Raw genomic sequence first — 21,556 nt, 5'->3', positions numbered from 1 at the left:
TCCTTTTTATTGTTGCCAAGTTTTTATGTAGCTTTATGATTCATTTGTACATATAATTTTATATATCAATAAGAGTTAAAAGACACGGGTACAATTTAATATGTGATTTTGCAAGGATGTTAACCCCTTGGCGCTGGCGGTCGCGGTGCGTCTCATTGCCGGCAATGGAATGTGTGCCGGGAAATCCCAACTCCCGGCGTCAAGGGATTAAAAGCAATAAAAGCAATAATTTCACTCAAGTTCTTTTGTGTAACACTTGGTCTTTTTTCCCCTCCCAATGTTTTAGTCATTGAGAAGGTCAAAACGAAATTCAGACTCTACGGAGTTGGCAGCACAGATGAATGAAAGTGTTGATGTCATGGATGTCATCGCTATTTGCTGTCCAAAGTACAAAGATCGACCACAAATTGCAAGAGTAGTACAGAAAACCAGCAATGGCTTCAGTGTTCAGTGGATGGCAGGCTCCTACAGTGGCTCCTGGACTGAGGCTAAGCGCCGTGATGGCCGCAAACTGGTGCCTTGGGTAGACACTATTAAAGAGTCAGACATTATTTACAAAAAAATTGCTCTAACGAGTGCTAATAAGCTGACTAATAAAGTGGTTCAGACTTTACGATCGTTGTATGCCGCCAAGGATGGAACTTCCAGCTAATGCATTTGTACATGCAGCCAAATTTTACAGGAAATGAAATAACAGAAAAAAACTTGAAATATCAACTTTCTGGCAAAAAAAAAATCATTTTAATGAAGAGTAAGAATGACACCTGGGATGCAGGAAACAGAAGGAAATGTTTGGTAAACATTTTTGTGGGAGCTTCCTTCGCTGTTGTGCAGCAGAAACTTCTCAGTTCATTTTTACTCCCACTGTATAATAGTTTAACAAAAATTGTTTATATCTTGAAAAAAAACCTTTCTGTTTTAAAAAAAAATAAACAAGTGAATGTTGGAAATTAGTCTGTTAATGTTCTTAATAAAGTGTTCTTGGAGTTTAACCTAGCAGCGGATGGCTTTCTTTAGCTTAGCCCAGTTTCCAGGGAAGCATTGTTTTTCCAGGCTGTAAAATGGCAGAATCTCCTGGATATATAATTTATTCTGTTGGGGGAAAAAGCATGCAGTATCTATGACCTATCTGCAGGAGGAGTTTTTGTAAATGTAGATTTTGATGTATTAGGTCACCCTGAAATAATACAAGAAAAGGGATCCCCAGCAAATCTGGTGGAACGAATACTGCAATAAATTTTTTTACTTCTCTTTGTTACTTGTCTGTTTCCATTTGAATTTCTTATTGTAAAGATCTGTTTAAATCCATTTATATTATTTTGCAGTCTTTTATGTAAAATTTACTATATCAGTGGTTTTCAAAGCAAGACATAAATATTGTTTATACAGTTTGTATAGGCTGACTTCTGAATAATTGGTATCTTTTATTTTTATCCCTTAAAAGGGTGTAAACACAAGTTAACTCCAGGGTTTTATTGTATCCTGCAATATTTAGTATTAACTATATATGATTTAGCACTGTGCCAAACACATTTTCAAGAGTACATTTTGATATAAAAAGAAACTATAGTTTATGCCTTGTATGCTTCAATTTCTTTCTAATGCTGTCTATATAGCAATGTTCAAAATTTGAGTGGGGGTGGGAACAGCCATCACTCTCGCCTGAGAAACTAGCAATGGATATATTTCACTTGGTTAGGACATCAGGAGATCAGACTGCTCTTGACCAGGAACAATGTATTGTGACCCAAGAACACCACCTGTGCATTAGGATCCTATTGTTGGATATATTTTTATGTGAACCAGAAAATCCTAGCTGCACTAGTGGTATTTTCACTTAACTGAATTACAGTCATAGGGTGCAAATATCAGAGGAGTAAATACGGATTTGTAACTGATTAATTGTGCTAATATGATCATAAGTTATTATCTAAAAGTTAGGGGTCAGAACACTTGGTTGTATTGTAGTTACTTGAAATTTCTTTTCACCTTTTACATAGCAGAAATACTACTTAAAACTCTGGAGTGGTTGCTTCAGTATCATCACCAGGTTTAAAAGCAGCTTGACTTTCTGGGTAGTAGTCTCCCCCCCATTAATGTATGGAGAAGAAATTAATAGCATCCAAATAATTAGCAGAGAACTACTTTAAAGTATTTTTGTTTTCAAGCTTGTATAAGAGTGGATGTTCACCAAACATACAATTTTGGGATGCATTTATTTTATTCTGCAAAATAAAATAAATGCATGGTGGTGTGGGTGGGTGTGGGTGTGGGTGTGTGTATATATATATATAGAGAGAGAGAGAGAGGGGGGGTGGGATTTTTATTACATCAGTTTACAGAACTTGATCTGTTAGGAACAGTAGAATAGTATTCAAATCCAAATACATTTTCTTATACAGTGGTGCCTCGCAAGACGAAAATAATTCATTCCGTGAGTCTTTTCGTCTTGCGATGTTTTTCGTCTTGCAAAGCACGGTTCGTCACAACTGCACCTCTTCAAGTGGCTTTTTTAAAAAAAGCGCAAGACGTTTTCGTCTTGCGAAGCAAGCCCATAGGGAAATTCGTCTAGCGAAGCAACGCAAAACCGAAAAACCCTTTCGTCTAGTGAGTTTTTCGTCTTGTGAGGCATTCGTCTTGCGGGGCACCACTGTACAGAATTCAAGAATTAAACTGACATGACTAATTCTTCATCAGAATCTTTTTAATAATTTTCTATGAAATAATTTTCATTTCCTCCTATTTGTTGTACTGCAGTTTAGTGCTAATTTAGTCTTTTAAGTTGGGAAAGGAAATGTTATACTTTGTCACTTAATGGGTTTCTTTTACATGTTCTTTATAAAACCATGCTGATGGTTAGTAAGTCAAATTTACCCTCTAGGTCTGCTTTCCCCAACCTAGTGCCTTCTAGATGTTTTGGTTTACAGTTTTTGAGTTTTAGATGGAAGTTGCAGTGCAAAACATATAGAGGGATCGACATGGGGGAGGGCTTCGCTCTAGGAGCTTACAAATTGGTTTTATTACTTCCTTATTACTTTATTACTTATTCCAATACCTTCCTGGGTAGAATTAATATATTAGAATTTAACAGCAAAAATGTTTGAAATTTCATGTATATTCCCATTGCTAATTAAGCTTGTTCCTTGCAGCAACTGTTCCAGGATATTTTGAGTTTACACAGAACTGATTCAAAGTTGTTTACTGTGTTTCCAGTACAAGCTCCTAAGGGGAGCAGGTATTGTTAATGGTGAGTGGATTATATGTTGAGTCTTGCTTCTGGAGGGGCATCAAGAATTGTAATAAATTCCACCTACTCCTTTTATGTATACAAACAAAACTGTTGAATAAGAAAATATGGATGTTTGATATCTCTTTATACAGTCTGAATCTTGCAATCTCTGACCATTGATGAGCACTTGACAAGAGAAATCAATCTTTGGATAATTTGATAAGGACAGCAATACTATTTTCAGGAATGGTGCCTTGGAACTGGGCAGAGCAAAGGGTATTCCTCCCTTCTGAGTTAAAGTTTACTTTTTAATTAAATGTTGGCTTATGTTTTTCTTCAAATATACCCCTTCAGCCTCCAGGTAATTTCTGCAAAGATAGCAAGTACCACTGGAGGCAAACAGCAATTCTGTACAGGGTTATTTGCTTTGGGATGCCACCTGAGTACTCCTCACAGGTAAGAATGTGAGTCCAACAGACACTCTTAAACTCTTAGTTTAGATGATTTATAACATGAATAGGAAAACATGTTGCCCTCCAGATATTGTCGATACTCCAGCTCTCATCAACAGCAGCTAGCATGGCCAATAGGGATTGTGGGAGTTGTTGACCAGCAATATATAGAGGGCAACAAGTTAGAAACCATGTGTGCTTAACATCCCTCTATTAATCTGGATTTTCCTTTTAAGAATGTTGTTTCAAAGATCAAGTTCCGACTCTTAGTTATTCAGAATTCCCTCTTTGGGGACTTCCTGCCTCACAGCCTATAATCCCATTTTAAATGTAAACAGGTGGCACAATGGCTCTTAACCCGAAGGCTGGTGGCCTGAGCCCACCCAGGGACAGCTGTGGCCAGGATTCCTGCATTGATGGGGGGGGGGTTTGGACTAGATCACCGTCCATGGTCCCTTCCAACTCTATACTTCTAGGAGGTTGTGTTGTATATACTGTAGGGTATATAGAGATGAAAGGAGATCCAAGGGAAGACAGCTTGCCCAGCTGAGGATAGATGCACTTTTACAAGACTCCCCCCCCCCCCGCTATCTCTTGTGCTAAAGTTTTGTGTGTGTGGTATTGCAGCCTAAATTTTACTTCTCATTCTACCAATTTCTGTCTCAGATGTAATTCTTGCACATCTGCCTTTCTAATGGAGTAAGGTACAATCAGTGTTGTGCCTTGCATTCACAGCACAGTGGACTGTAGGAACTAGTATTTTGTAAATGGTCACGGGATGCGGGTGGTGCTGTGGGTTAAACCGCAGAGCATAGGGCTTGCCGATCAGAAGGTTGGCTGTTTGAATCCCCGCTGCCAACCTAGCAATTCGAAAGCACAAAATGCAAGTAGATAAATAAGTACCGCTCTGGCGGGAAGGTAGACAGCATTTTCGTGCCTTGCTCTGGTTCGCCAGAAGTGGCTTAGTCATGCTGGCCACATGACCCAGAAGCTGTACACCGGCTCCCTCAGCCAGTACAGTGAGATGAGCGCCGCAACTCCAGAGTCGGCCACGACTGGACATAATGGTCACAGTAGGCCTAAAATAGAAGGTGACTATGGACGAGGTGGGCAGCATCAGTCATAGTCTTCAAAGCAACTGAACAACCAAACCTTGTTGGGTCATTCAATTGTAAATGGCCTTTGGGGACAAACAATAAAGCTGTGACACTGACTGACCTGCCAGAATCGTCTTTCTTCTGCAAAAACACCATTTGAAAGTATTAAACAGCAAAAAAAATTTATTACATTACTACAAACTACTACTTAAATAACTATAAAACATGATTCAGAATCTTAGGTATGAATTATCTTTTTAATCACTGTGCAACTGTGGCTATTTAAATCTTGCTATTTAAATACTGCTTTCAGAAACTATGAATCTTGTCTTCTTTGCCCAATATACCAAACATAAGCATGTTCCAAGAAGCCATGTTCCAAACATAAGCATGTTCCAATGTAGTATTGTAGTATTGTACTGGTCTGCATAATTCCGTGATTTTGCTTTTATATGTTAGCTTATTGGTTAGGAAAGAAGTGTTATTTGCTTAGAATTTTGTCATAATATTATGCCATGATGGTCAGCTGTCAGATATTTTTCCAAATAATATTGGGCCTACTTTCCTTTTAAAGGGCAGAGCATCCAAGAAATTCTGGTTTTATTTTTCTTCCACATTTGCTACCATAGCCTCCACTGCATTCCAGTCAAGCTTGCTGAGGATGCTGCTAGTACTTTCAGACACACTGTCCAAGTTATTAAGGCTGGCAATGGAGCAAGCATCTTCATGAGGCAAAGACTCCTGTGGAGATATAAAAAGTAATCAATGATAGGAGTTTGTGCGATAGAGCTTAGCTAGCCAGACTAAGCGCCCCAAAGTGCTTTCTTCACCAACTTTATACTGACACCACCAACTGCCAGGATCTCATTTCCCCCCCTCTCCTCCTCTACTCTGACTTACAGTCTACCATATTCTATATTTTCTCTCAGATGGTGGTCTAAACATTCAAGATAGCCACTCCTTCAGAGCAGCAGCCAGGTCCTGCTTTAACAGCAGGAGAATAATTATCCTGCCTGCCTAGCATTGCTGTCCATAATGCCAGCAAAGACCACCTTATTTGGAGTTTCCGTGAGCTCACACTGTTTCAGCGTCTCTTCCCCCTCTCCCAGAAATCCACCAGGGACAGTAGGGTGGGTGCATCCTATGCTGCCATGATCCTTCCACCAGTGGCTTGGGCTGGCACCTTCCCCCAGTTATCATGTCTGCATTTTTAGCCAGCAACGTCGAGTGCATTTGCATAGAAAAGGGGATTAAAATAAAGTTACTGTCCCAAATACGCAGAATGAGTAATGGCTAATTATGTTTCCACCCTTACCTTGAAATGGGAATTAGAACCACCATACAGTATCCTCTGGATCTCATCGGGAATGCTCCAAACACTCATGGCGTCGTCTTCACTCTCCTCATTTGTGCGAGTTGTTGTGTCAGTGTCTTGGAACTTTCTCTGCTCATCAGAAGCTGCAAGAGAGCACATTCTTTATTTGCAAGTATTTCTTTCCTTCAATTATCTCTTCTTAATTGGTGTTCTGGACCTAAATTCTGCAACCTTTATTCCCCTTGCTTCCAAAGTCAGATTTGCTAGTGGTTTCCACCTGCCCTAGAATATCTAATATGGGCTACTGAGCCCTCTTATTCGTTTTACCCAATTATAACTGTCTTAGAGTCACCCCTGCCATGGTACACTTTGGGGCCTACTGTTCTCTGCTTATAGTTCCAAGTTCACAGAAGAGAGATGCAGCAAAATGAATCTGTTACAAATGGAAGGAATAAAGATTCTGTAATCAGTGCATGCAGTATTACAACTTAAACCTCAACCGCTTACTATTTGAAGCAAGATGCGCTACAAAGCGATGCAATATAAACTTCTCAACACAGCAAACTTTACTGTATTGAACAAAGTCAAAAGCCCTCAATCTCTAATCAAGGGACTGCAGCACAAAGCTCTGCTCCCATAGCCTCCTCTATTATGTTGGTCTTGACAATGATGCCCATTGGACATGCCACTAAATGGTGTAATTACCAAGTACAAATTTGGCTACTTTGTTATGTTGAAATGGTATTCATCTCAAACATCATTATTTTCCTCAAAGGCTCAGAAGGTTCTGCACAGGCACAAAAAGTGCTTTTGAATTTATCTATTGTAACACCAAGTTCAAGACCCTAGTTATGGCTTGCACAGCTAATCAAATACAGTGGTGCCCCGCAAGACGAATGCCTCGCAAGACGGAAAACCCGCTAGATGAAAGGGTTTTCCGTTTTGGAGGTGCTTCGCAAAACGAATTTCCTATGGGCTTGCTTCGCAAGACGAAAATGTCTTGCGAGTTCCTGCGGGTTTTTTCCCTCCCCCCCCTTTTTCCCAAGCCGCTAAGCCGCTTATCAGCTGATCCACTAAGCCGCTTAACAGCTGATCCGCTAAGCCGCTTATCAGCTGATCCGCTAAGCCCGCTAATAGCGCTAATCCGCTAAGCCGCTAATGGGCTTGCTTCGCAAGACGAAAAAACCGCAAGACGAAGAGACTTGCGGAATGGATTCTTTTTGTCTTGCGAAGCACCACTGTACACCAAACATTTTTAAAGCTCCTTCAACTATTGGGCAAGCTCACTCGCATTTCCAAGTCTTGGGGAAGCTGCCCAGAAAGGTCCCCAACTCCAGCAAACAGCATTGGTAAAGACTTTTGATTATCCAGCTCTTAGTTAAACCCCTAACCTATGTATTTTGGACTTTTAAAGCTTATAATAAGACAAAAAACTTTCCTCCCAGAAGTTTCAGTGTTCACTGCAGGAAAGCAGAGATGAGCACCAATGAAGAGTGCAAGAACTGGTCCAATAACAAACCTTGACTTCTTAAGTCAAGCCTGTGACTTGACCACTGTTGCAGGGGTCTCCTGGTTTTCCACATCTCCCCATGATGGGATTCTGGTCCCTTTCTTCTGTATGGAGTTTGGCATAGTCGGCCTTGAGCAGAAATGACACAAAATACCCAATTTATGGATCAAGAATTGGAAAGCACAACTGTATTAACCCCCCCCCCAATAGTTCAGTGCAATCTGGGCATTGTGGCCATCTCATTTCCATTCTTACCTTTCCTTGGAGTTATGCCACAGGACAGACTGGAAAAGGATCTCGTCTGACTCAAACTACCTTTGGAAGCAGCCTTCCTCCTTGCAGCGTGGCAACTTCTACAAGGGATATATCACATTTCTATCATAGCAATACTGGTTTCAGAAATAATATACAAAAGTGCACGAAAATGGCTTCTCATAACATTAGCAGGGTCCATGCTGGGGCTAATCATGTAACATTACAATACCATTGTGTCTGTAATGACAACCATGTACCACTGCAGTGTTCAAATGGTTCATTTTTGCAGTGAGGAGTTGGCATAAGGCAGATTCCCAACTACTGAGAAAACTATATCAAACTATTTGGCTTTCTATGCAAATATCTACAGCAAAGAACTGATTCCATCATCTTACCAATTCAACTTGAGATGACGGGGATTGAACCTGGGATCTTTACATATAAAGTAGATCCTCTACCACTAAGTTAGGTTCCCTTTTTGCTGTTAGCACTGGAAGTAGCACAGATATCCACAACAATCTCCATAGGCTGAAGAGCAAACTACATGTTATATTAACATGCATATCTGAGTGTGCGTGTGTGCACACTTAACTCTAGCCGTCCATGCTGCGGTCCTGACCCAGATGGTGGGGGAAGCAGCAGCTAATATTTTTGTCTATTGAACTCAATTGGTCTTACTTCTGAGCTGGGGAAATTAAAGGCACTGGGGAGCCTGTATACTTTACCCTCCAGCGGAAGCAATATGTGGTCTCTTGAAATCATGAGGTGATCTTGTTTTAGATAGTGATTCACTTGAAGGAAGTTGCACAGTGTCAGACAACAGCTCATGCATCAGAGTGAGGGCTTCAGAGACTCTAATGTTATGATGCTCAGAAAACAAGGCTCTAAAGGGAATGAAAACAAGATGCCTATTATTTAAGCCTATTATTACAAGTCTTGTTTCTTTACTGACATTTCGTCTAGTTTAATGAAGAGAACAAAGTCTGTCTAACTTTTGGGGGAAAGCAGAGAGGGATCCTAATTCATCTATGGGCCTTAAATTGTACAACCCTGCTGTATAACTTCCCCAGAGAAACAGGACAGACAGCAATACAGTGGTGCCTCGCAAGATGAAATTAATTCGTTCCGCGAGTTGTTTCGTCTTGCGGTTTTTTTCGTCTTGCGAAGCACGGTTTTGGAAAAGTTTTGGAAAAGCTTCAAAAATCACCAAAGTCTTCAAAAACCTCAAAAAAGGCTACCACACCGCGTGCTATGAGTTGCTCCTCGAAGTCAAGTCGCAACTGTATTAACGGTTTTAAGAAAAAGGAAACAAACTTGCAAGACGTTTCCGTCTTGCGAAGCAAGCCCATAGGGAAAATCATCTTGCGAAGCAACTCTAAAAACCAAAAACCCTTTCGTCTTGCGAGTTTTCCGTCTTGCAAGGCATTCGTCTTGCGAGGTACCACTGTACCACATACAATTTTAGATGTACCATCTTTCCCCCTTTTTTGAGTCAGCATTTTCTGCCCAAGGCCTATTTTTCAGCAAATCATCAGGACAGGAGCTTCATATCCAGGCCTAAGACAATTGTCCTTATGTAAAATTGCTTCATTTGATCTTATTTCCGGGCAGGTGACTGAAAGGTCTATATGGAGAAATCCTAAGTTCCCACCCCCACACCAACAGGGCTTTACAGAATGACAGGGCGACATCACAGTTGGGCCCAATGCTTAGGATCCAGCAGCCAGTGGCATTTCTGCCCATCCACACATCCAGTGAGTGGGCAGAAGGGGAGCTCCATGCCAACAGAGTGACAACAGCTGGTGGCTACTGGGAAGCTACAGAGGCCAGCAGAGCTGCCATAGACACCTCAGCCCGATCCAAACTCCACCCCCTGCCCAAGGTAAAGGGGTTGGCAGTCACATACACCAGAACAAAATAAATGGAAAGGTTGGAATGGCACTGAGCGATAACTTACTTAGCTTTTTCACATTTCTTTTTCTGCTGTAATTTAATATTCTGTGTTGTGATCCCAAGTGGCTATACAAGAAAGGCAAACGGTTACTAAAGTTATCTTCTCTTTCCAATCTTCATAACTGGTTACACATTCATCATAAGTGCTTTTTCAGAGCTAGGATTTTGGAACTGTGCCCAAATGGAAAAGTGAGGTGTGGCCACTCAACAAATAAAAACTATTCAACTGGTTGCCTCCGAACATTTCAAGCCAACAAACATGGTCCACAACTATACTTTCAACTGACACAACCTATGAGAATTTTCAGTCATCTGCTGGGGTGGGAGTGACTGAATGGGTCAGAGGTCTGGTAAATGCATCTTTGCATGATGGAGTGGTGTCTGCTGCCCTTACAGAATCACAGAATTGTAGAGTTGGAAGAGACCCCAGTGGTAATCTAGTCTAAAGCCCTGCATAGACAACTCCCCCTCCCAAATTTGGTTGCATGTTCCTTGTCTTTCTTGGGCTGTAGGAGAAGCTAACCCATACTCAATGCACTGTTCACTCCAACTAGAAAATAAATGAATGGAATGTGTGAAGGACAAAGAGAAAAGAGTATCTCTACTCATTTTGCTCTAACCACTACTGGTATGTTAAGGTCACCCCTGGATTAAAGGATCCCCCCTCTCCCCACCCCTTCTCATATTTTATCCCACAAATAAATAAGCTTTGATCATTTCTGTAGCTGAACCAGCCCCAAATGGATCCAGCTAATTTTAAAGCTGTAATAGATTGTACAGAAGAATATAGAATTTGAAGCTGATTAGGGCATTCATATTTGAGAACGACATCTTAACTCATTTTAAAAATGATTTTCTACATTGAATTGTTACAGCCACATGATCACAATACAGTGTAAGTAGTCTTACCATTTTTCTTCTAAAATGAAATGGATTGTGTTCTTTTGCCCTTTGTTCAGCCAGCGTTTGCAGATACTCAGCTAGTCTTTCCTTTCGCTTTCTTTTCATCCAAGTGTGTAACTCTTTTCTCTCCTTTTCTGTTTTATGTGAATGCCCACTCACTACACTGGAGAGGCTAGAATACAGCACAAAACGACATAATTAACACATACTTCAAATAATTAGATGAAATAGCATTTAAAAGCATGTAGAAGTAGCATAGCAATATATATGTCTGTTTGATCTCAAAGGACTACAAAGTTTCCAAAAATATCAAGTGCATGGAAAGCAAAAGTTAGTCCACAACTAGAACTGGATTTGGACCTCTCTCAAGGTAACACTAATAACTTTATCATGAATCTCAGTGAAGCTGTGTGGGGAGGGAATAAATATCCAAGAGACGGACAGGAGTGAAGCCTTCCAGCTCAGTCCGATCTGCCTCTAGGACAGAAACAGCAATGCAGCCTTCCCATGATTGGCCAAATTTGGGGCAGGCTGACATCCACTTCCCCGGATGGCATGGGGACCATTATTGGTGTTGTGCTGGCTGGGACACCCCCCCGAGTCATGGCCCATCGCTGGATAATGGCGGGGATGGGGTGGGGATGTTTGCCACCTGACCGGTTAAGGTAAACAGACATCTATCACAAATCTCAGTAAAGGTTCAGCTGTAATTATTTACTTACTGCCTGCCTTCCAAGGAGCTATAAGGTAGGTTAGACTGATAGATGATGACAGGTCCAAATTCACCCAGTGAACTTTATGGCTGAGTGGAGATTTGAACCTTGATTTTCCAAGGTGTATCCTAACCTCTACCACAATGTCACAGGTCATATAGCAATTACCTGGATATTTTTTTTGCTTGTGTTTCTGTGAGACCCAGCTCTGAAGCAGAAATGCCACCCTCAAGTAGAAGATCAGCAATGATGTCAGAAACACCACTCAAGCCAGTGATCTGCAGAGGATCTTCTGAAAAACTATTTTAAAAAAGCAATTACATTACTGCAAATAGGGAAAAAATACCACTTCTAGAAAAAACTAGGGAGTCAAAATTGATGATACATTAAATGTATAATTGCAATTTCATACCTTTACTTAAACAAACAAACAAAGGCATCTATGGAGACTTTCAATTGGATCAGGACTTTGGGTGGGCAGGTGTTTTTTAACCCTTCCTCCCACAGGCTATTTTCCCAAGTCCAGTTCTCCAGACAAGTCTCCTATTTCAATATTTTCTCATACATACCTCTCATCCAGTTCTTCTGATCTAACATTAATATCTGCAAAAAGAAACAGAATTTATTGACAGCATAGATCGTAGAAGAGAAATGCACCATAAGATACAACCAACATGGGACACTGTACAAATACATTAGGACAGAAACAGGAAAAGTGTGACCCTGTAGATGATGTTGGATGCTAACTCCCATCAGCCTAATGTCAGGGATCTTGGGAGTTGCGGTGTTTGGATTTGCTAAGCAGTCATCCATAGTTAATACCTTTGTATTTAGACAGTATTACGTTATTCAGGACAACTACCAAGCTTAGTGTTAAAACCATAGCATGTCTATCACTAAAAAGGGACTGTGAGGACACTAGCCTAAAATAAACCATTAAAGCATTGCCACTATTTTTTGGCAGCCCACATATTTTAAAAAGTCACACTTCAAAGCCTGTCATTTGATGATGAACAGAACAATCCTACAGACCTTAGTGACCCTCCAATCGTTTTACCAGGGCTGAACCATCCATCTGTGGTACAATGCCATTAAGAAAAATGATTTATGCAACACTCTCACACCAAGCCTTTGTCTAGCTCTGTAAGGAACAGAGGTAAGACAGGGCACCTCATATGGAGGATTATGGAGGAGTAAATATAATATTCTGCCCATTTCTTTTTAATATGCAAAGATCAGAGGAAGCAAAAGGCAGAACAGTGGTAACAGCATAGGAAAGAACAATTTCCCAACCAGTCTCAACTTTATCTACTATCTCACACAAGATCCATGACACTTTCCTCAAATATGACTAAATGAAATGGCAAAGTTTGAAATGCTATGGAAGCAGAACTATTCCACATATGATGAAATGTGGCTACTATACAAATAATGCTAACTAAAAACAGTAAGCAGCATGATGATAGAATAATCAACAGGTAGGGAATGGTACCAGAAGATGACTTTTTGATTCTGGGAAGATTAGAAGCTGATGCTGAAGGAGAAGCAGAGGGTGTTTGCAAAGCAATGTAGTTAGTTTGAAATGATTCCGTTCCTAAACTCCTTTCCTCCTCTGTATAATTCTCCACAATCACACGGGTTGAATAGCGCTCTGTTTCAACAAAAGGATAATTGAAACCAAATGAGTGCACACTGATTTTTAGAAGCAACAAAACACATTTTTACAATATGTTCAGAGGAGCAGCCGTGTGAATCTCTTGTAGCAAAAACAGGAAAGGGTCTTGTGACACTTACAAGGGTTTTTTAAAATAAAAATCCAGTGTTAATCATGCTCAGAGTTTACCCATTGAACTCAATGGACTTAAGTCTATTAAATTTACATAGATCTGCTCTGTGTGACTTAGGGAATTATCCAACTACCAAGTTCATTATGGGCATAAGCTTTTGTTGGCGATAGTCTCATTCAGATGCATGAAATGAACCAATACATTTATTAGGTCTTGAAGGTATCATAAGACACTTCCTTATTTTTGCAATATTTTGATACATTTGGATTATTTTACCTTTCCCCAATGCTCCCTACACTGTTTTATTCATTTCAAAATATTTTATCCAGCGAAACCTCTCTCCATCCATCTCATCCTACCATTCTCACCTTGAGCCCACATCCCTTCCACTCCTGCTGCTGACAATTATTCTCAACTTTCCATAGATCAGCCAGCAGAACCAACAAGACCTACCTTCTTTGGAAACTTTAACACCTGGGGCAAAGAATGAGATGTCATCCTCTCCTGTACCTACATCTTCTACAGTGTCCACAACCTGAAAAAAGGAGAGAGATCAAAGCCACACTTTAAACATAAATATTTCTCCAATCTTTAACACAGGCACAAAAAAGTTTTGAGCAGAAGGAAGCATATAAAACATAAACCTACCAGTTTAGTACTGCTAAATTCTTTTTCCATTCTTTCTGCCACGTTCTGTAGGGCCAGTAGCTGCCTATCCATTTCCTGTAGCTTGGCAGAAATGTGCTTCCTGCTCATTTTTCTGGCTAATGGTCCTGTGGAGGAAGCAGTGCTGAAATCTTCATTCAGGAGGTTCAATGTTAGACGATCACCAGGAATCTCTGTCTCTGCTGGCTTAGGTGGCACTTGTGGTGATTCGGTTTGAAGAAGACTGCCTTTGAATCAAAAAAGAGGGGGAAATGCTTTTCCATTAACTGCCAGAAACACAATATACAACAATGAAAGCTACAGCTTTGCAGGAAGAACTTAAAGTGTGTTTTGAAGGGGTGCACATTCTCAGAGGAATTGTTCAATTAACAATATCAAACGGAACCGGTTTTAAAAGCGAATATTTTGAAATAAAATGAAAATTGTTCACCTTCTGTCTCAAATTCTTCAGGTGGAACTATATTGGTAACAGATGCTGCCATGTGATGCAATTTTGCAGAAGCTGGGAATTCAGACTTCATAGGCTGAGTGGCAATGTGTTTTGGAACAGACTCAGAAATATCTGGCAAGTTTTTCAGAAGATCACCATCTTCTATATCAATCACATTGATAAACTTCCGTCCAGTCTAAACCACATCAAAAAGATCAATATTAAATTTTTAAATGAAATTAGTGAACTACTCCCCCTTCAGTGGATGCATGAATATAACACACATGTTGTATTGTGCATCAGCACATATTTCTCATAACTTACCAAATCAGATGCAATATCAGATGAGGATTGTAAAGACACATTTCCTGATTCAGCAGGGAAGGGAAGGTTCAAGTACACATCTGGTGGCAATGCCTGGGGAACACTTGCAGGTAAAAGCTCTGTGTGAAGAAAAAGAAATTGTTAAGTCACCATGGGTAGTAAATATCCAGGAATGCTGGAAAATATATTTGGACACAGTTGCAATAGGACTGATAAGAACATTGAAAACCTGAATATGCTATGACAGTAAGGTATTTTCCTCCTGTGCTGAGCAGTGGGGGTTAGTTACCATATTGTCTCCCGCATACCACTGGGAATGCTGGCTGAGGCTGATGGGAGCTGGAGTCCAACAAGACATGGAGAGCTACAGGTTCCCTATCCCTGTACTACAAGTGGGAATGAGCCTCATGCGTCTCCCCCAGAAGAGGGATTCTGGCAGAGTTTACTTGACTGATGGTGCTCATTTCCATCAGAAAAACTTTAATTAGGTTTTCAAGGGCATAACTGCACTAGATGCAGCAAATGCATCATTGGAGCGCTCAGTATTTCTTCCTTTTTTTGGTTAAAAGCAACCACAGAGGACCTGTGATTCTGTTTGGAGCAGCAGCCCTGGGGGAGTGGGTTAACCCTTTACCTATCAAGGCAAATACAGTGGTACCTCGGTTTAAGAACAGCCTTGTTGACGAACTATTCAGCAAAACCGGAATCCAAACAGTGGAAGTGCGCCTTGGATTCAGAACGGATTCGGTTTCAGAATGGACTTCAGGAATGGATTAAGTTCGTAAACCGAGGTACCACTGTAACTGCCTTCAAAGGGAGAAAAGACTGCTTTCAAAGACTGAGAAAATTAAATGGGAAAATTAAATCCTCTCCTCCACAAGCATGTTCTCAGCAGAAAACAACATGATGTGTGATGGGGAGTCCATTCGCTCTTAATCATAACATATGAAATACAAATACAAGATTTGCTCAAAAGTTTTTTTCTAAGGTCTTCACAGAAGGCAAAGACTAAATATTAACTTCTTAGCTATCTTTGAAAAACAAATGACAATAAAAGAGGGTACGTAAGTGAAAAATGTGGTTCATCAACATTTCTTTGCCAATAAAAATCAACATGAACTTTATGTCCATATTAACTGGGGGGGGGAGCAGTCTCATACTATAGATATATATGAATTCTAAATCAGTAAAATAAAGTTTCTTTTCTAAAGGAAGATACAATGTACACATATAAAAAATCAACATGGGCAGACTGATGACACACCTGCTACAGATGCAGAAGCAGGAGTGATTGGTTGATTTTTACCAGATTCAAAAATGATTTCTTCTGAGATGGTCTGCATATCCTCAAAAGGTTTAACAACTTGATTGATAAAATAAAGAAAAGTCAAGATGAATCAATAGCAGGAAAGCACATTCTATTCTTTATTAAAATACAGGGATTTCTGAGAGTATTTTGAATAATTTGGCTTTAGGAGAGCAAGTGAATTACCTGGAGATTAATTTAAGATAAAAAGAAATTAAAGATAAATTTAAAGGTACCTGGTTGGATCCAGAGGAGTCCCTTCACGGACTGTCAGTTCAACAGATCTGCCTACTCATTTGCCAATTCTTCTTCCACCCTACACAGGGTTGGCTAACCTGTAGGGCATGTTTGGCTTCCCAAGCAGTTTTTGGTGTTCCTCAATTTATTTTATTAAAAGGCAATGCTGAGAAACTTTTCAAAAATTATTTTTCGCCAGCAGGTGGCGCTGTTGAACACCACACCTAATAATAGGTTGAACCCCATCCTCAGATCTCATAAGCAAGGAGGCGACATTATAGCGCTACATTTTATTTTTCCAAAGGGCCCTTCTCTCTCTGGTGTGGTGCCCTTATTAGAATGTTTCAGAGATTCTTGGAAAACAGGAAGAAACTTGGCTGCTGTGACAACAGGATGCTGGACTAGATGTGGTCTGATCCAGCAGGTTAGTCTTGCATTCCTGAGTTCCTGTTTCCTCTCCTTCTAACAATGGCACCACAGATTTGTGCATGCACTGACATATGGTCCAAACACTCAATGTGGCCAATCTTTAAAAAAGGTTAGTCCCCTGCAGCACCTCCCACACTATTCTCCAACACCCAGAGCAAATTTTTAGTCATCCCAGGAGACTTCAGGAAAAGTGGAACCCCCCCAGAATGAACACATTTGAAAAACAAACAAACAAACAGTTCATAGAAACAGACTGAAAGGAAGCACACCTGTTACAGACGCAGAAGCAGCGGTGATTGTTTGATTTTTATCAGGTTCAGAAACTATTTCATCTGAGACCGTTTGTACATCTTGATGTGATTTATTAACTTGATTGGTAAGAAAAAAGTAAAATCAAGATCAATCAACAGAAAGGCAAAACAAAACATTCTGTTACTTATTGAAGGAGGGTTATTTCTGGTGGAAGGACTTGGTCTGAAGAGGACAAATTTCATACACAATGCTTAACACTGCAGAAATTATTGATTGCTATTTCTTTCACAGTTCTTAGGCTGTAATCCTAAATACACCCAGAACTCACACTGAACTCAATGTGACTTAGTTCTGAGTAGACATGCATAGGATTGTGCTGCTAGGAGATAATCCAATATAAATTAACTTAGAGGAAAGGAATTTAGCTGCAAAAGCTAAAAAACCAACAACAACATAACAATTTCCTGCAGGTTATTTTACCAGGATCTGTATTTGTAGAGGCATCTTGAAGATCTGAAATTCTTTTTCTTACAGAAGCTAAGTAATGTAGTCCTGCTGAAGAAATAACTGCCTCTGGGTCTAAGAGGGAGGAATACATAATTACTATCCACATCAAAATTAGTAGGGGAAGAAAACTATTTCAATAGTTTTTGCTAATTTCATTGTCTCAGCTGTACAATTAAAAATGAAGAAAACCTAAAATTATATTTAATAAAGATTAGAGAAACATTTTTGCATATGTAGGTACGTTAGGTGAATCCTGCTCTTATATCCTGCTCTTATATCCATTATAAATATAATCACAATTCTACAGATAGGAAACTGATGCCAGGAAATAGTGACTTATTTCAAAATGAATCCACAAAAGCAGTGAATGCATGTAAAGTTATGACTGACAATTCATTCCAAAGTTCTTTGTATCTACTAGATCATGCTAAATATCACTGTCGTTCAAGATAAATACCACGGGTTGTGTTCCATCTTACTCCTATTCAGAGCAGACCAATAGAAATTAACGGGTATGACTAAATTCATTCATTTCAATGGATCTACTCCAAGTAGGACTTAGTTGGATACAACCTCATATTTCAATAGAATGGACAAGTCATAACTGGATCTTCCATTTTTAACAGTTTTGTTGAAATACTCACCCAGTAAGGACCCACCATCATTGAGGTCATAGCTGAATTCTTTTTGATTATCCTGACAGAAGAATAAATATGATTAAATTCATATAGGTTCAACTTCTGCTAACATATTTCCAGATACTAATATTATTTCAATACAGTATGTTTAAATAAGAAACAGATAAGTGTGAAACTCCTTTTGATTAAGAGATCATACATGGTTTTCTATAACTTTCTTACAAATTATTATTTTAAATTTGATTTGCTTCTGTGATTCCCATCATTGTTTTAAAATATACCTAGGAAGCATGTGAGGGAGGGAAATAAAAAAGGTTTTGTTCTGATTAGTCCATCCTGTCTGGAAGATCTACTAGATACACAACTGAAAAATTATGTATGTTAACATTGCTTACTTCATAGAATAAGTCTTATAATCGTTCTGCCAGAGTATAATAATAATAATTTTATTATTTATACCCTGACCATCTGGCTGGGTTTCCCAGCTGAGCCTTCCCTTTTTCTTTCTCCAGAGTTAACTTAAACAAGTCAGCATCCAAGTTTGTCTTTGCCTCCTACTCAGAATAGGCAGGAACATGTGGGGCTACCTTTGAAGGTGACTCAGAAACTACAACTAACCCAGAATGCGGCAGCTGGACTGGTGACTGGGAGTGGCCGCCGAGACCACATAACACCGGTCCTGAAAGACCTACATTGGCTCCCAGTATGTTTCCGAGCACAATTCAAAGTGTTGGTGCTGACCTTTAAAGCCCTAAATGGCCTCGGCCCAGTACACCTGAAGGAGCGTCTCCACCCCCATCGTTCAGCCCGGACACTGAGGTCCAGTTTCGAGGGCCTTCTGGCAGTTCCCTCCCTGCGAGAAGTAAGGTTACAGGGAACCAGGCATAGGACCTTCTTGGTAGTGGCACCTGCCCTGTGGAACGCCCTCCCATCAGATGTCAAGGAAATAAACAACTACATGACTTTTATAAGACATCTGAAGGCAGCCCTGCTTAGGGAAGTTTTTAATGTTTGATTGTGTTTTTAATATTCTGTTGGGAGCTGCCCAGAGTGGCTGGGGAAACCCAGCCAGATGGGCAGGGTATAAATATTATTATTATTATTATTATTATTAGGAATTTCTTTGCTCTGGAGACGCTACCCTTGGTTCCTTTTCTGCCCTGCCCAGGATCAGACCTATTATCATATCAGTGTCATTTCTGCTCAGCATTTAGCTGCTCTTTTCTCACTATGAGACTCTATACTAAATCTGTCTAGTTTTTTGTGTTGTTGTTGTTAACCTTTTCACTGGCTGCACTTATCTCTTGTTCTCCCTTCCTCTGCTCCAGAGCTGTTATTGGCATGACAATGTCACACGAAACCTAAGGAAAAGAAATGCAGACATGTTCACATGGGTGGTAGCTTAGGTAGACCTATTTCCTGAGCAATTGTGCTGATTTGTTAGCAGGGAGGTTATATGACAATAAGCTTTGGACTTGATTTCCTCACAGGGTCTTCAAGTTAGTAATTCATTCATCCCACACTTTTCAGTGAATTTTCTCGTTACTTTCCTAACCACAAAAAGTCTGTTGCCTTTTCATAGTGGATTTGTTGCACTAGGGCAAAAGAGCACTTCAATTCTGCAAATCTAAATCTCCCACTATGTGTTTGAATCCCTCTTGCTGAATACCAAGAGCTTGGAAGTGCTCATTAAAGCAAATAATACAGTCAACAATATAATTACGACTCAGAATTGCTGTATCACTGTACCTTTGCTTGCTCTACAATATCAGCTGAAACAATGGAGCCATCTTGTTGAAAAGTCACAGTTGCTTTCTTCCTTTCTTGCTTCTCTTTGATCTGTTTCTTGACACGCCTCCTCTGCCTATTATTACATTAGCATTTTAACAACATTCTGATAATTCTCTCTTTGTATTTAGGCAAATTGCAAAGTCCATCAACTGAGCAACCTAGGGATGGCACTAGTGTCAAGGGACTCGCAGAAAATACAAATACCACCTGGCAAGCCTCTTTATATGTCCAGGTGTTCCCTGAGAATGGACTCATCTGAAAACAGCAGCAGGCAGCTGGGAAGTGGCTGTTTTATTTACTTTTACCGCTTAATACCACAGTACAACAGAGATACAGGAGAGATACAAAAGGAGGTTCCCATAGGGTTGCAGAGTGTAGTGTCCCAGGGAATTGTGGGAGATTTTTGAAAGATGGTTTCCCAAATCCAACTGACTGGTGTGAGGAGGGCCAAGGCATGTGCCTGTGCTGGGAGATCCTGCTGGGATGCTGGGGCCCTGGCAGTTGCCTGAGGGTACTACATATGACAACATGAGCGTGAGAAGACCTCCACTTCATTCAAGACCAGAACAAATAATTAATTTTGTGTCTCAAGAGCATGTTTAAAAGAAGGAAGCAAAAATGGGCAAGTTATACACACTCAAATGACCATGAAACGGGACCACAAGACCCTGCCTGCCTCTCCACGTGGTATTTCGCACAGTGAATTATGCCTATGGAGGTTTCAGTATTTGATAGAATTACAGTGAGTAGTTCCTCTCCAGGCTCATTAGGGATCAGAGGCAACTCCCACACTTCTTAAAAGAAGCAGGGAACTTATGGGGCTAAAGCCGTCTTCTTTAAAACAAAACATGTAAAATAACAAAAGAAACAAGACTGGTTTCAGCTTGGTGGGCTGAAAGGAACAAGAGACAGCAAACCAGAGTTTATGAAGTTTCTGTGGATCCTAATCCAGACTAAAGTCAGCTTGCTATCTTGCCTCTGATTTGGCAGAAGAAACCACTGTTTCTGAACCAGTACAACTAGAAGGGATAAATTATATTTGTTTTGTAATTTATTATCAGCCCATAGTTACTTAGTTTTCTTACATTAAGTTCACCCAAACTGATATGATCACATTTAGATAGATTGGTATGATCAGTACTATTTGTTCTTACCTTTTTTTATTATTCATATCTTGTCTCACTTCACGCGGTTTAAAGTTAGCTTTTAGTAACTGAATCTTTTCAGGATGGTCTTTAACCCCAATGTGGGGGACTTGGACAACCTGGCGGCTTTGCTCAAATGCAATGAGAGTTTGAAGTGGGACGAGTTTTGGTGTTTGAAACTGTTTAGGAAAGAAAGCAGGATTTGATAATTATGTGAATAATGTATTTTTCCCAAATTGGATGATGACTTTGAAAAGCAAAAGAGGTCAGACTCTGATAATACTGAAAGACATTCAAATCACACTAATGTAAATGGAAACAACAATCAAAGGAAGGAGTAATGTTTATTAAGAGGTACTTAATTCTTATGCACATCTTTTAAAGCAGAGATGGAGACTCTGTGCCCCTCCAGATGTTGCTGGATTCCAGCTCTCATCAGCCACAGCCATCATGGTCACTGCTCAAGGATAATGGGAGTCAAAGTCAGCGACATCTGGAGGGCCACCAATTCCCCATCCCTGTTTTAAAGGAAAGGTTAAATTATTTAATTAAAATATTTGTTATTTCTTAAGTCGATATCCTCCAAAGGATGCCCAGCAGCAAACAGTTCAGTAATA

The 21,556-nt window shown here is 40.0% G+C and overlaps 2 protein-coding genes across 9 annotated transcripts in view; one reads left to right on the top strand and one right to left on the bottom strand.

Moving 5' to 3' along the window:
• The window catches only part of NIPBL (NIPBL cohesin loading factor), a 131,464-nt gene extending 130,206 nt beyond the window's left edge, over positions 1-1,258 (top strand). For 2 of the 3 annotated variants that reach the window (XM_081212578.1, XM_081212576.1), the window contains one exon: positions 287-1,258. In XM_081212578.1, the coding sequence (XP_081068704.1) occupies positions 287-652 (366 nt within the window). In that variant the 3' untranslated portion in view covers positions 653-1,258. The remainder of the gene's footprint in view (positions 1-286) is intronic. The other variant, XM_081212577.1, reaches the window with a different exon arrangement.
• Positions 1,259-5,016: 3,758 nt separating this feature from the next.
• Positions 5,017-21,556, bottom strand: part of CPLANE1 (ciliogenesis and planar polarity effector complex subunit 1) — a 53,667-nt gene continuing 37,127 nt past the window's right edge. For 2 of the 6 annotated variants that reach the window (XM_081212567.1, XM_081212568.1), the window contains exons 35-55: positions 20,949-21,118; positions 19,753-19,867; positions 19,284-19,364; positions 18,010-18,061; positions 17,339-17,437; positions 16,876-16,974; positions 15,899-15,997; positions 14,635-14,753; positions 14,311-14,506; positions 13,863-14,107; positions 13,668-13,749; positions 12,920-13,078; positions 11,997-12,030; positions 11,596-11,727; positions 10,721-10,886; positions 9,816-9,877; positions 8,584-8,742; positions 7,859-7,956; positions 7,613-7,732; positions 6,094-6,236; positions 5,017-5,519 (exon numbers count right to left, since the gene is read on the bottom strand). In XM_081212567.1, the coding sequence (XP_081068693.1) occupies positions 5,379-5,519; positions 6,094-6,236; positions 7,613-7,732; positions 7,859-7,956; positions 8,584-8,742; positions 9,816-9,877; positions 10,721-10,886; positions 11,596-11,727; positions 11,997-12,030; positions 12,920-13,078; positions 13,668-13,749; positions 13,863-14,107; positions 14,311-14,506; positions 14,635-14,753; positions 15,899-15,997; positions 16,876-16,974; positions 17,339-17,437; positions 18,010-18,061; positions 19,284-19,364; positions 19,753-19,867; positions 20,949-21,118 (2,571 nt within the window). In that variant the 3' untranslated portion in view covers positions 5,017-5,378. The remainder of the gene's footprint in view (positions 5,520-6,093; positions 6,237-7,612; positions 7,733-7,858; positions 7,957-8,583; positions 8,743-9,815; positions 9,878-10,720; positions 10,887-11,595; positions 11,728-11,996; positions 12,031-12,919; positions 13,079-13,667; positions 13,750-13,862; positions 14,108-14,310; positions 14,507-14,634; positions 14,754-15,898; positions 15,998-16,875; positions 16,975-17,338; positions 17,438-18,009; positions 18,062-19,283; positions 19,365-19,752; positions 19,868-20,948; positions 21,119-21,556) is intronic. The other 4 variants (XM_081212571.1, XM_081212570.1, XM_081212569.1 and 1 more) reach the window with 4 other exon arrangements.

Source organism: Podarcis bocagei, assembly GCF_964188305.1.
Source record: "Podarcis bocagei genome assembly, chromosome: 11".
Classification (NCBI taxonomy): Eukaryota; Metazoa; Chordata; class Lepidosauria; order Squamata; family Lacertidae; genus Podarcis; species Podarcis bocagei.
Note: the sequence above shows the minus strand (reverse complement) of the source record. Positions and strands in the feature narration are given on the sequence as shown.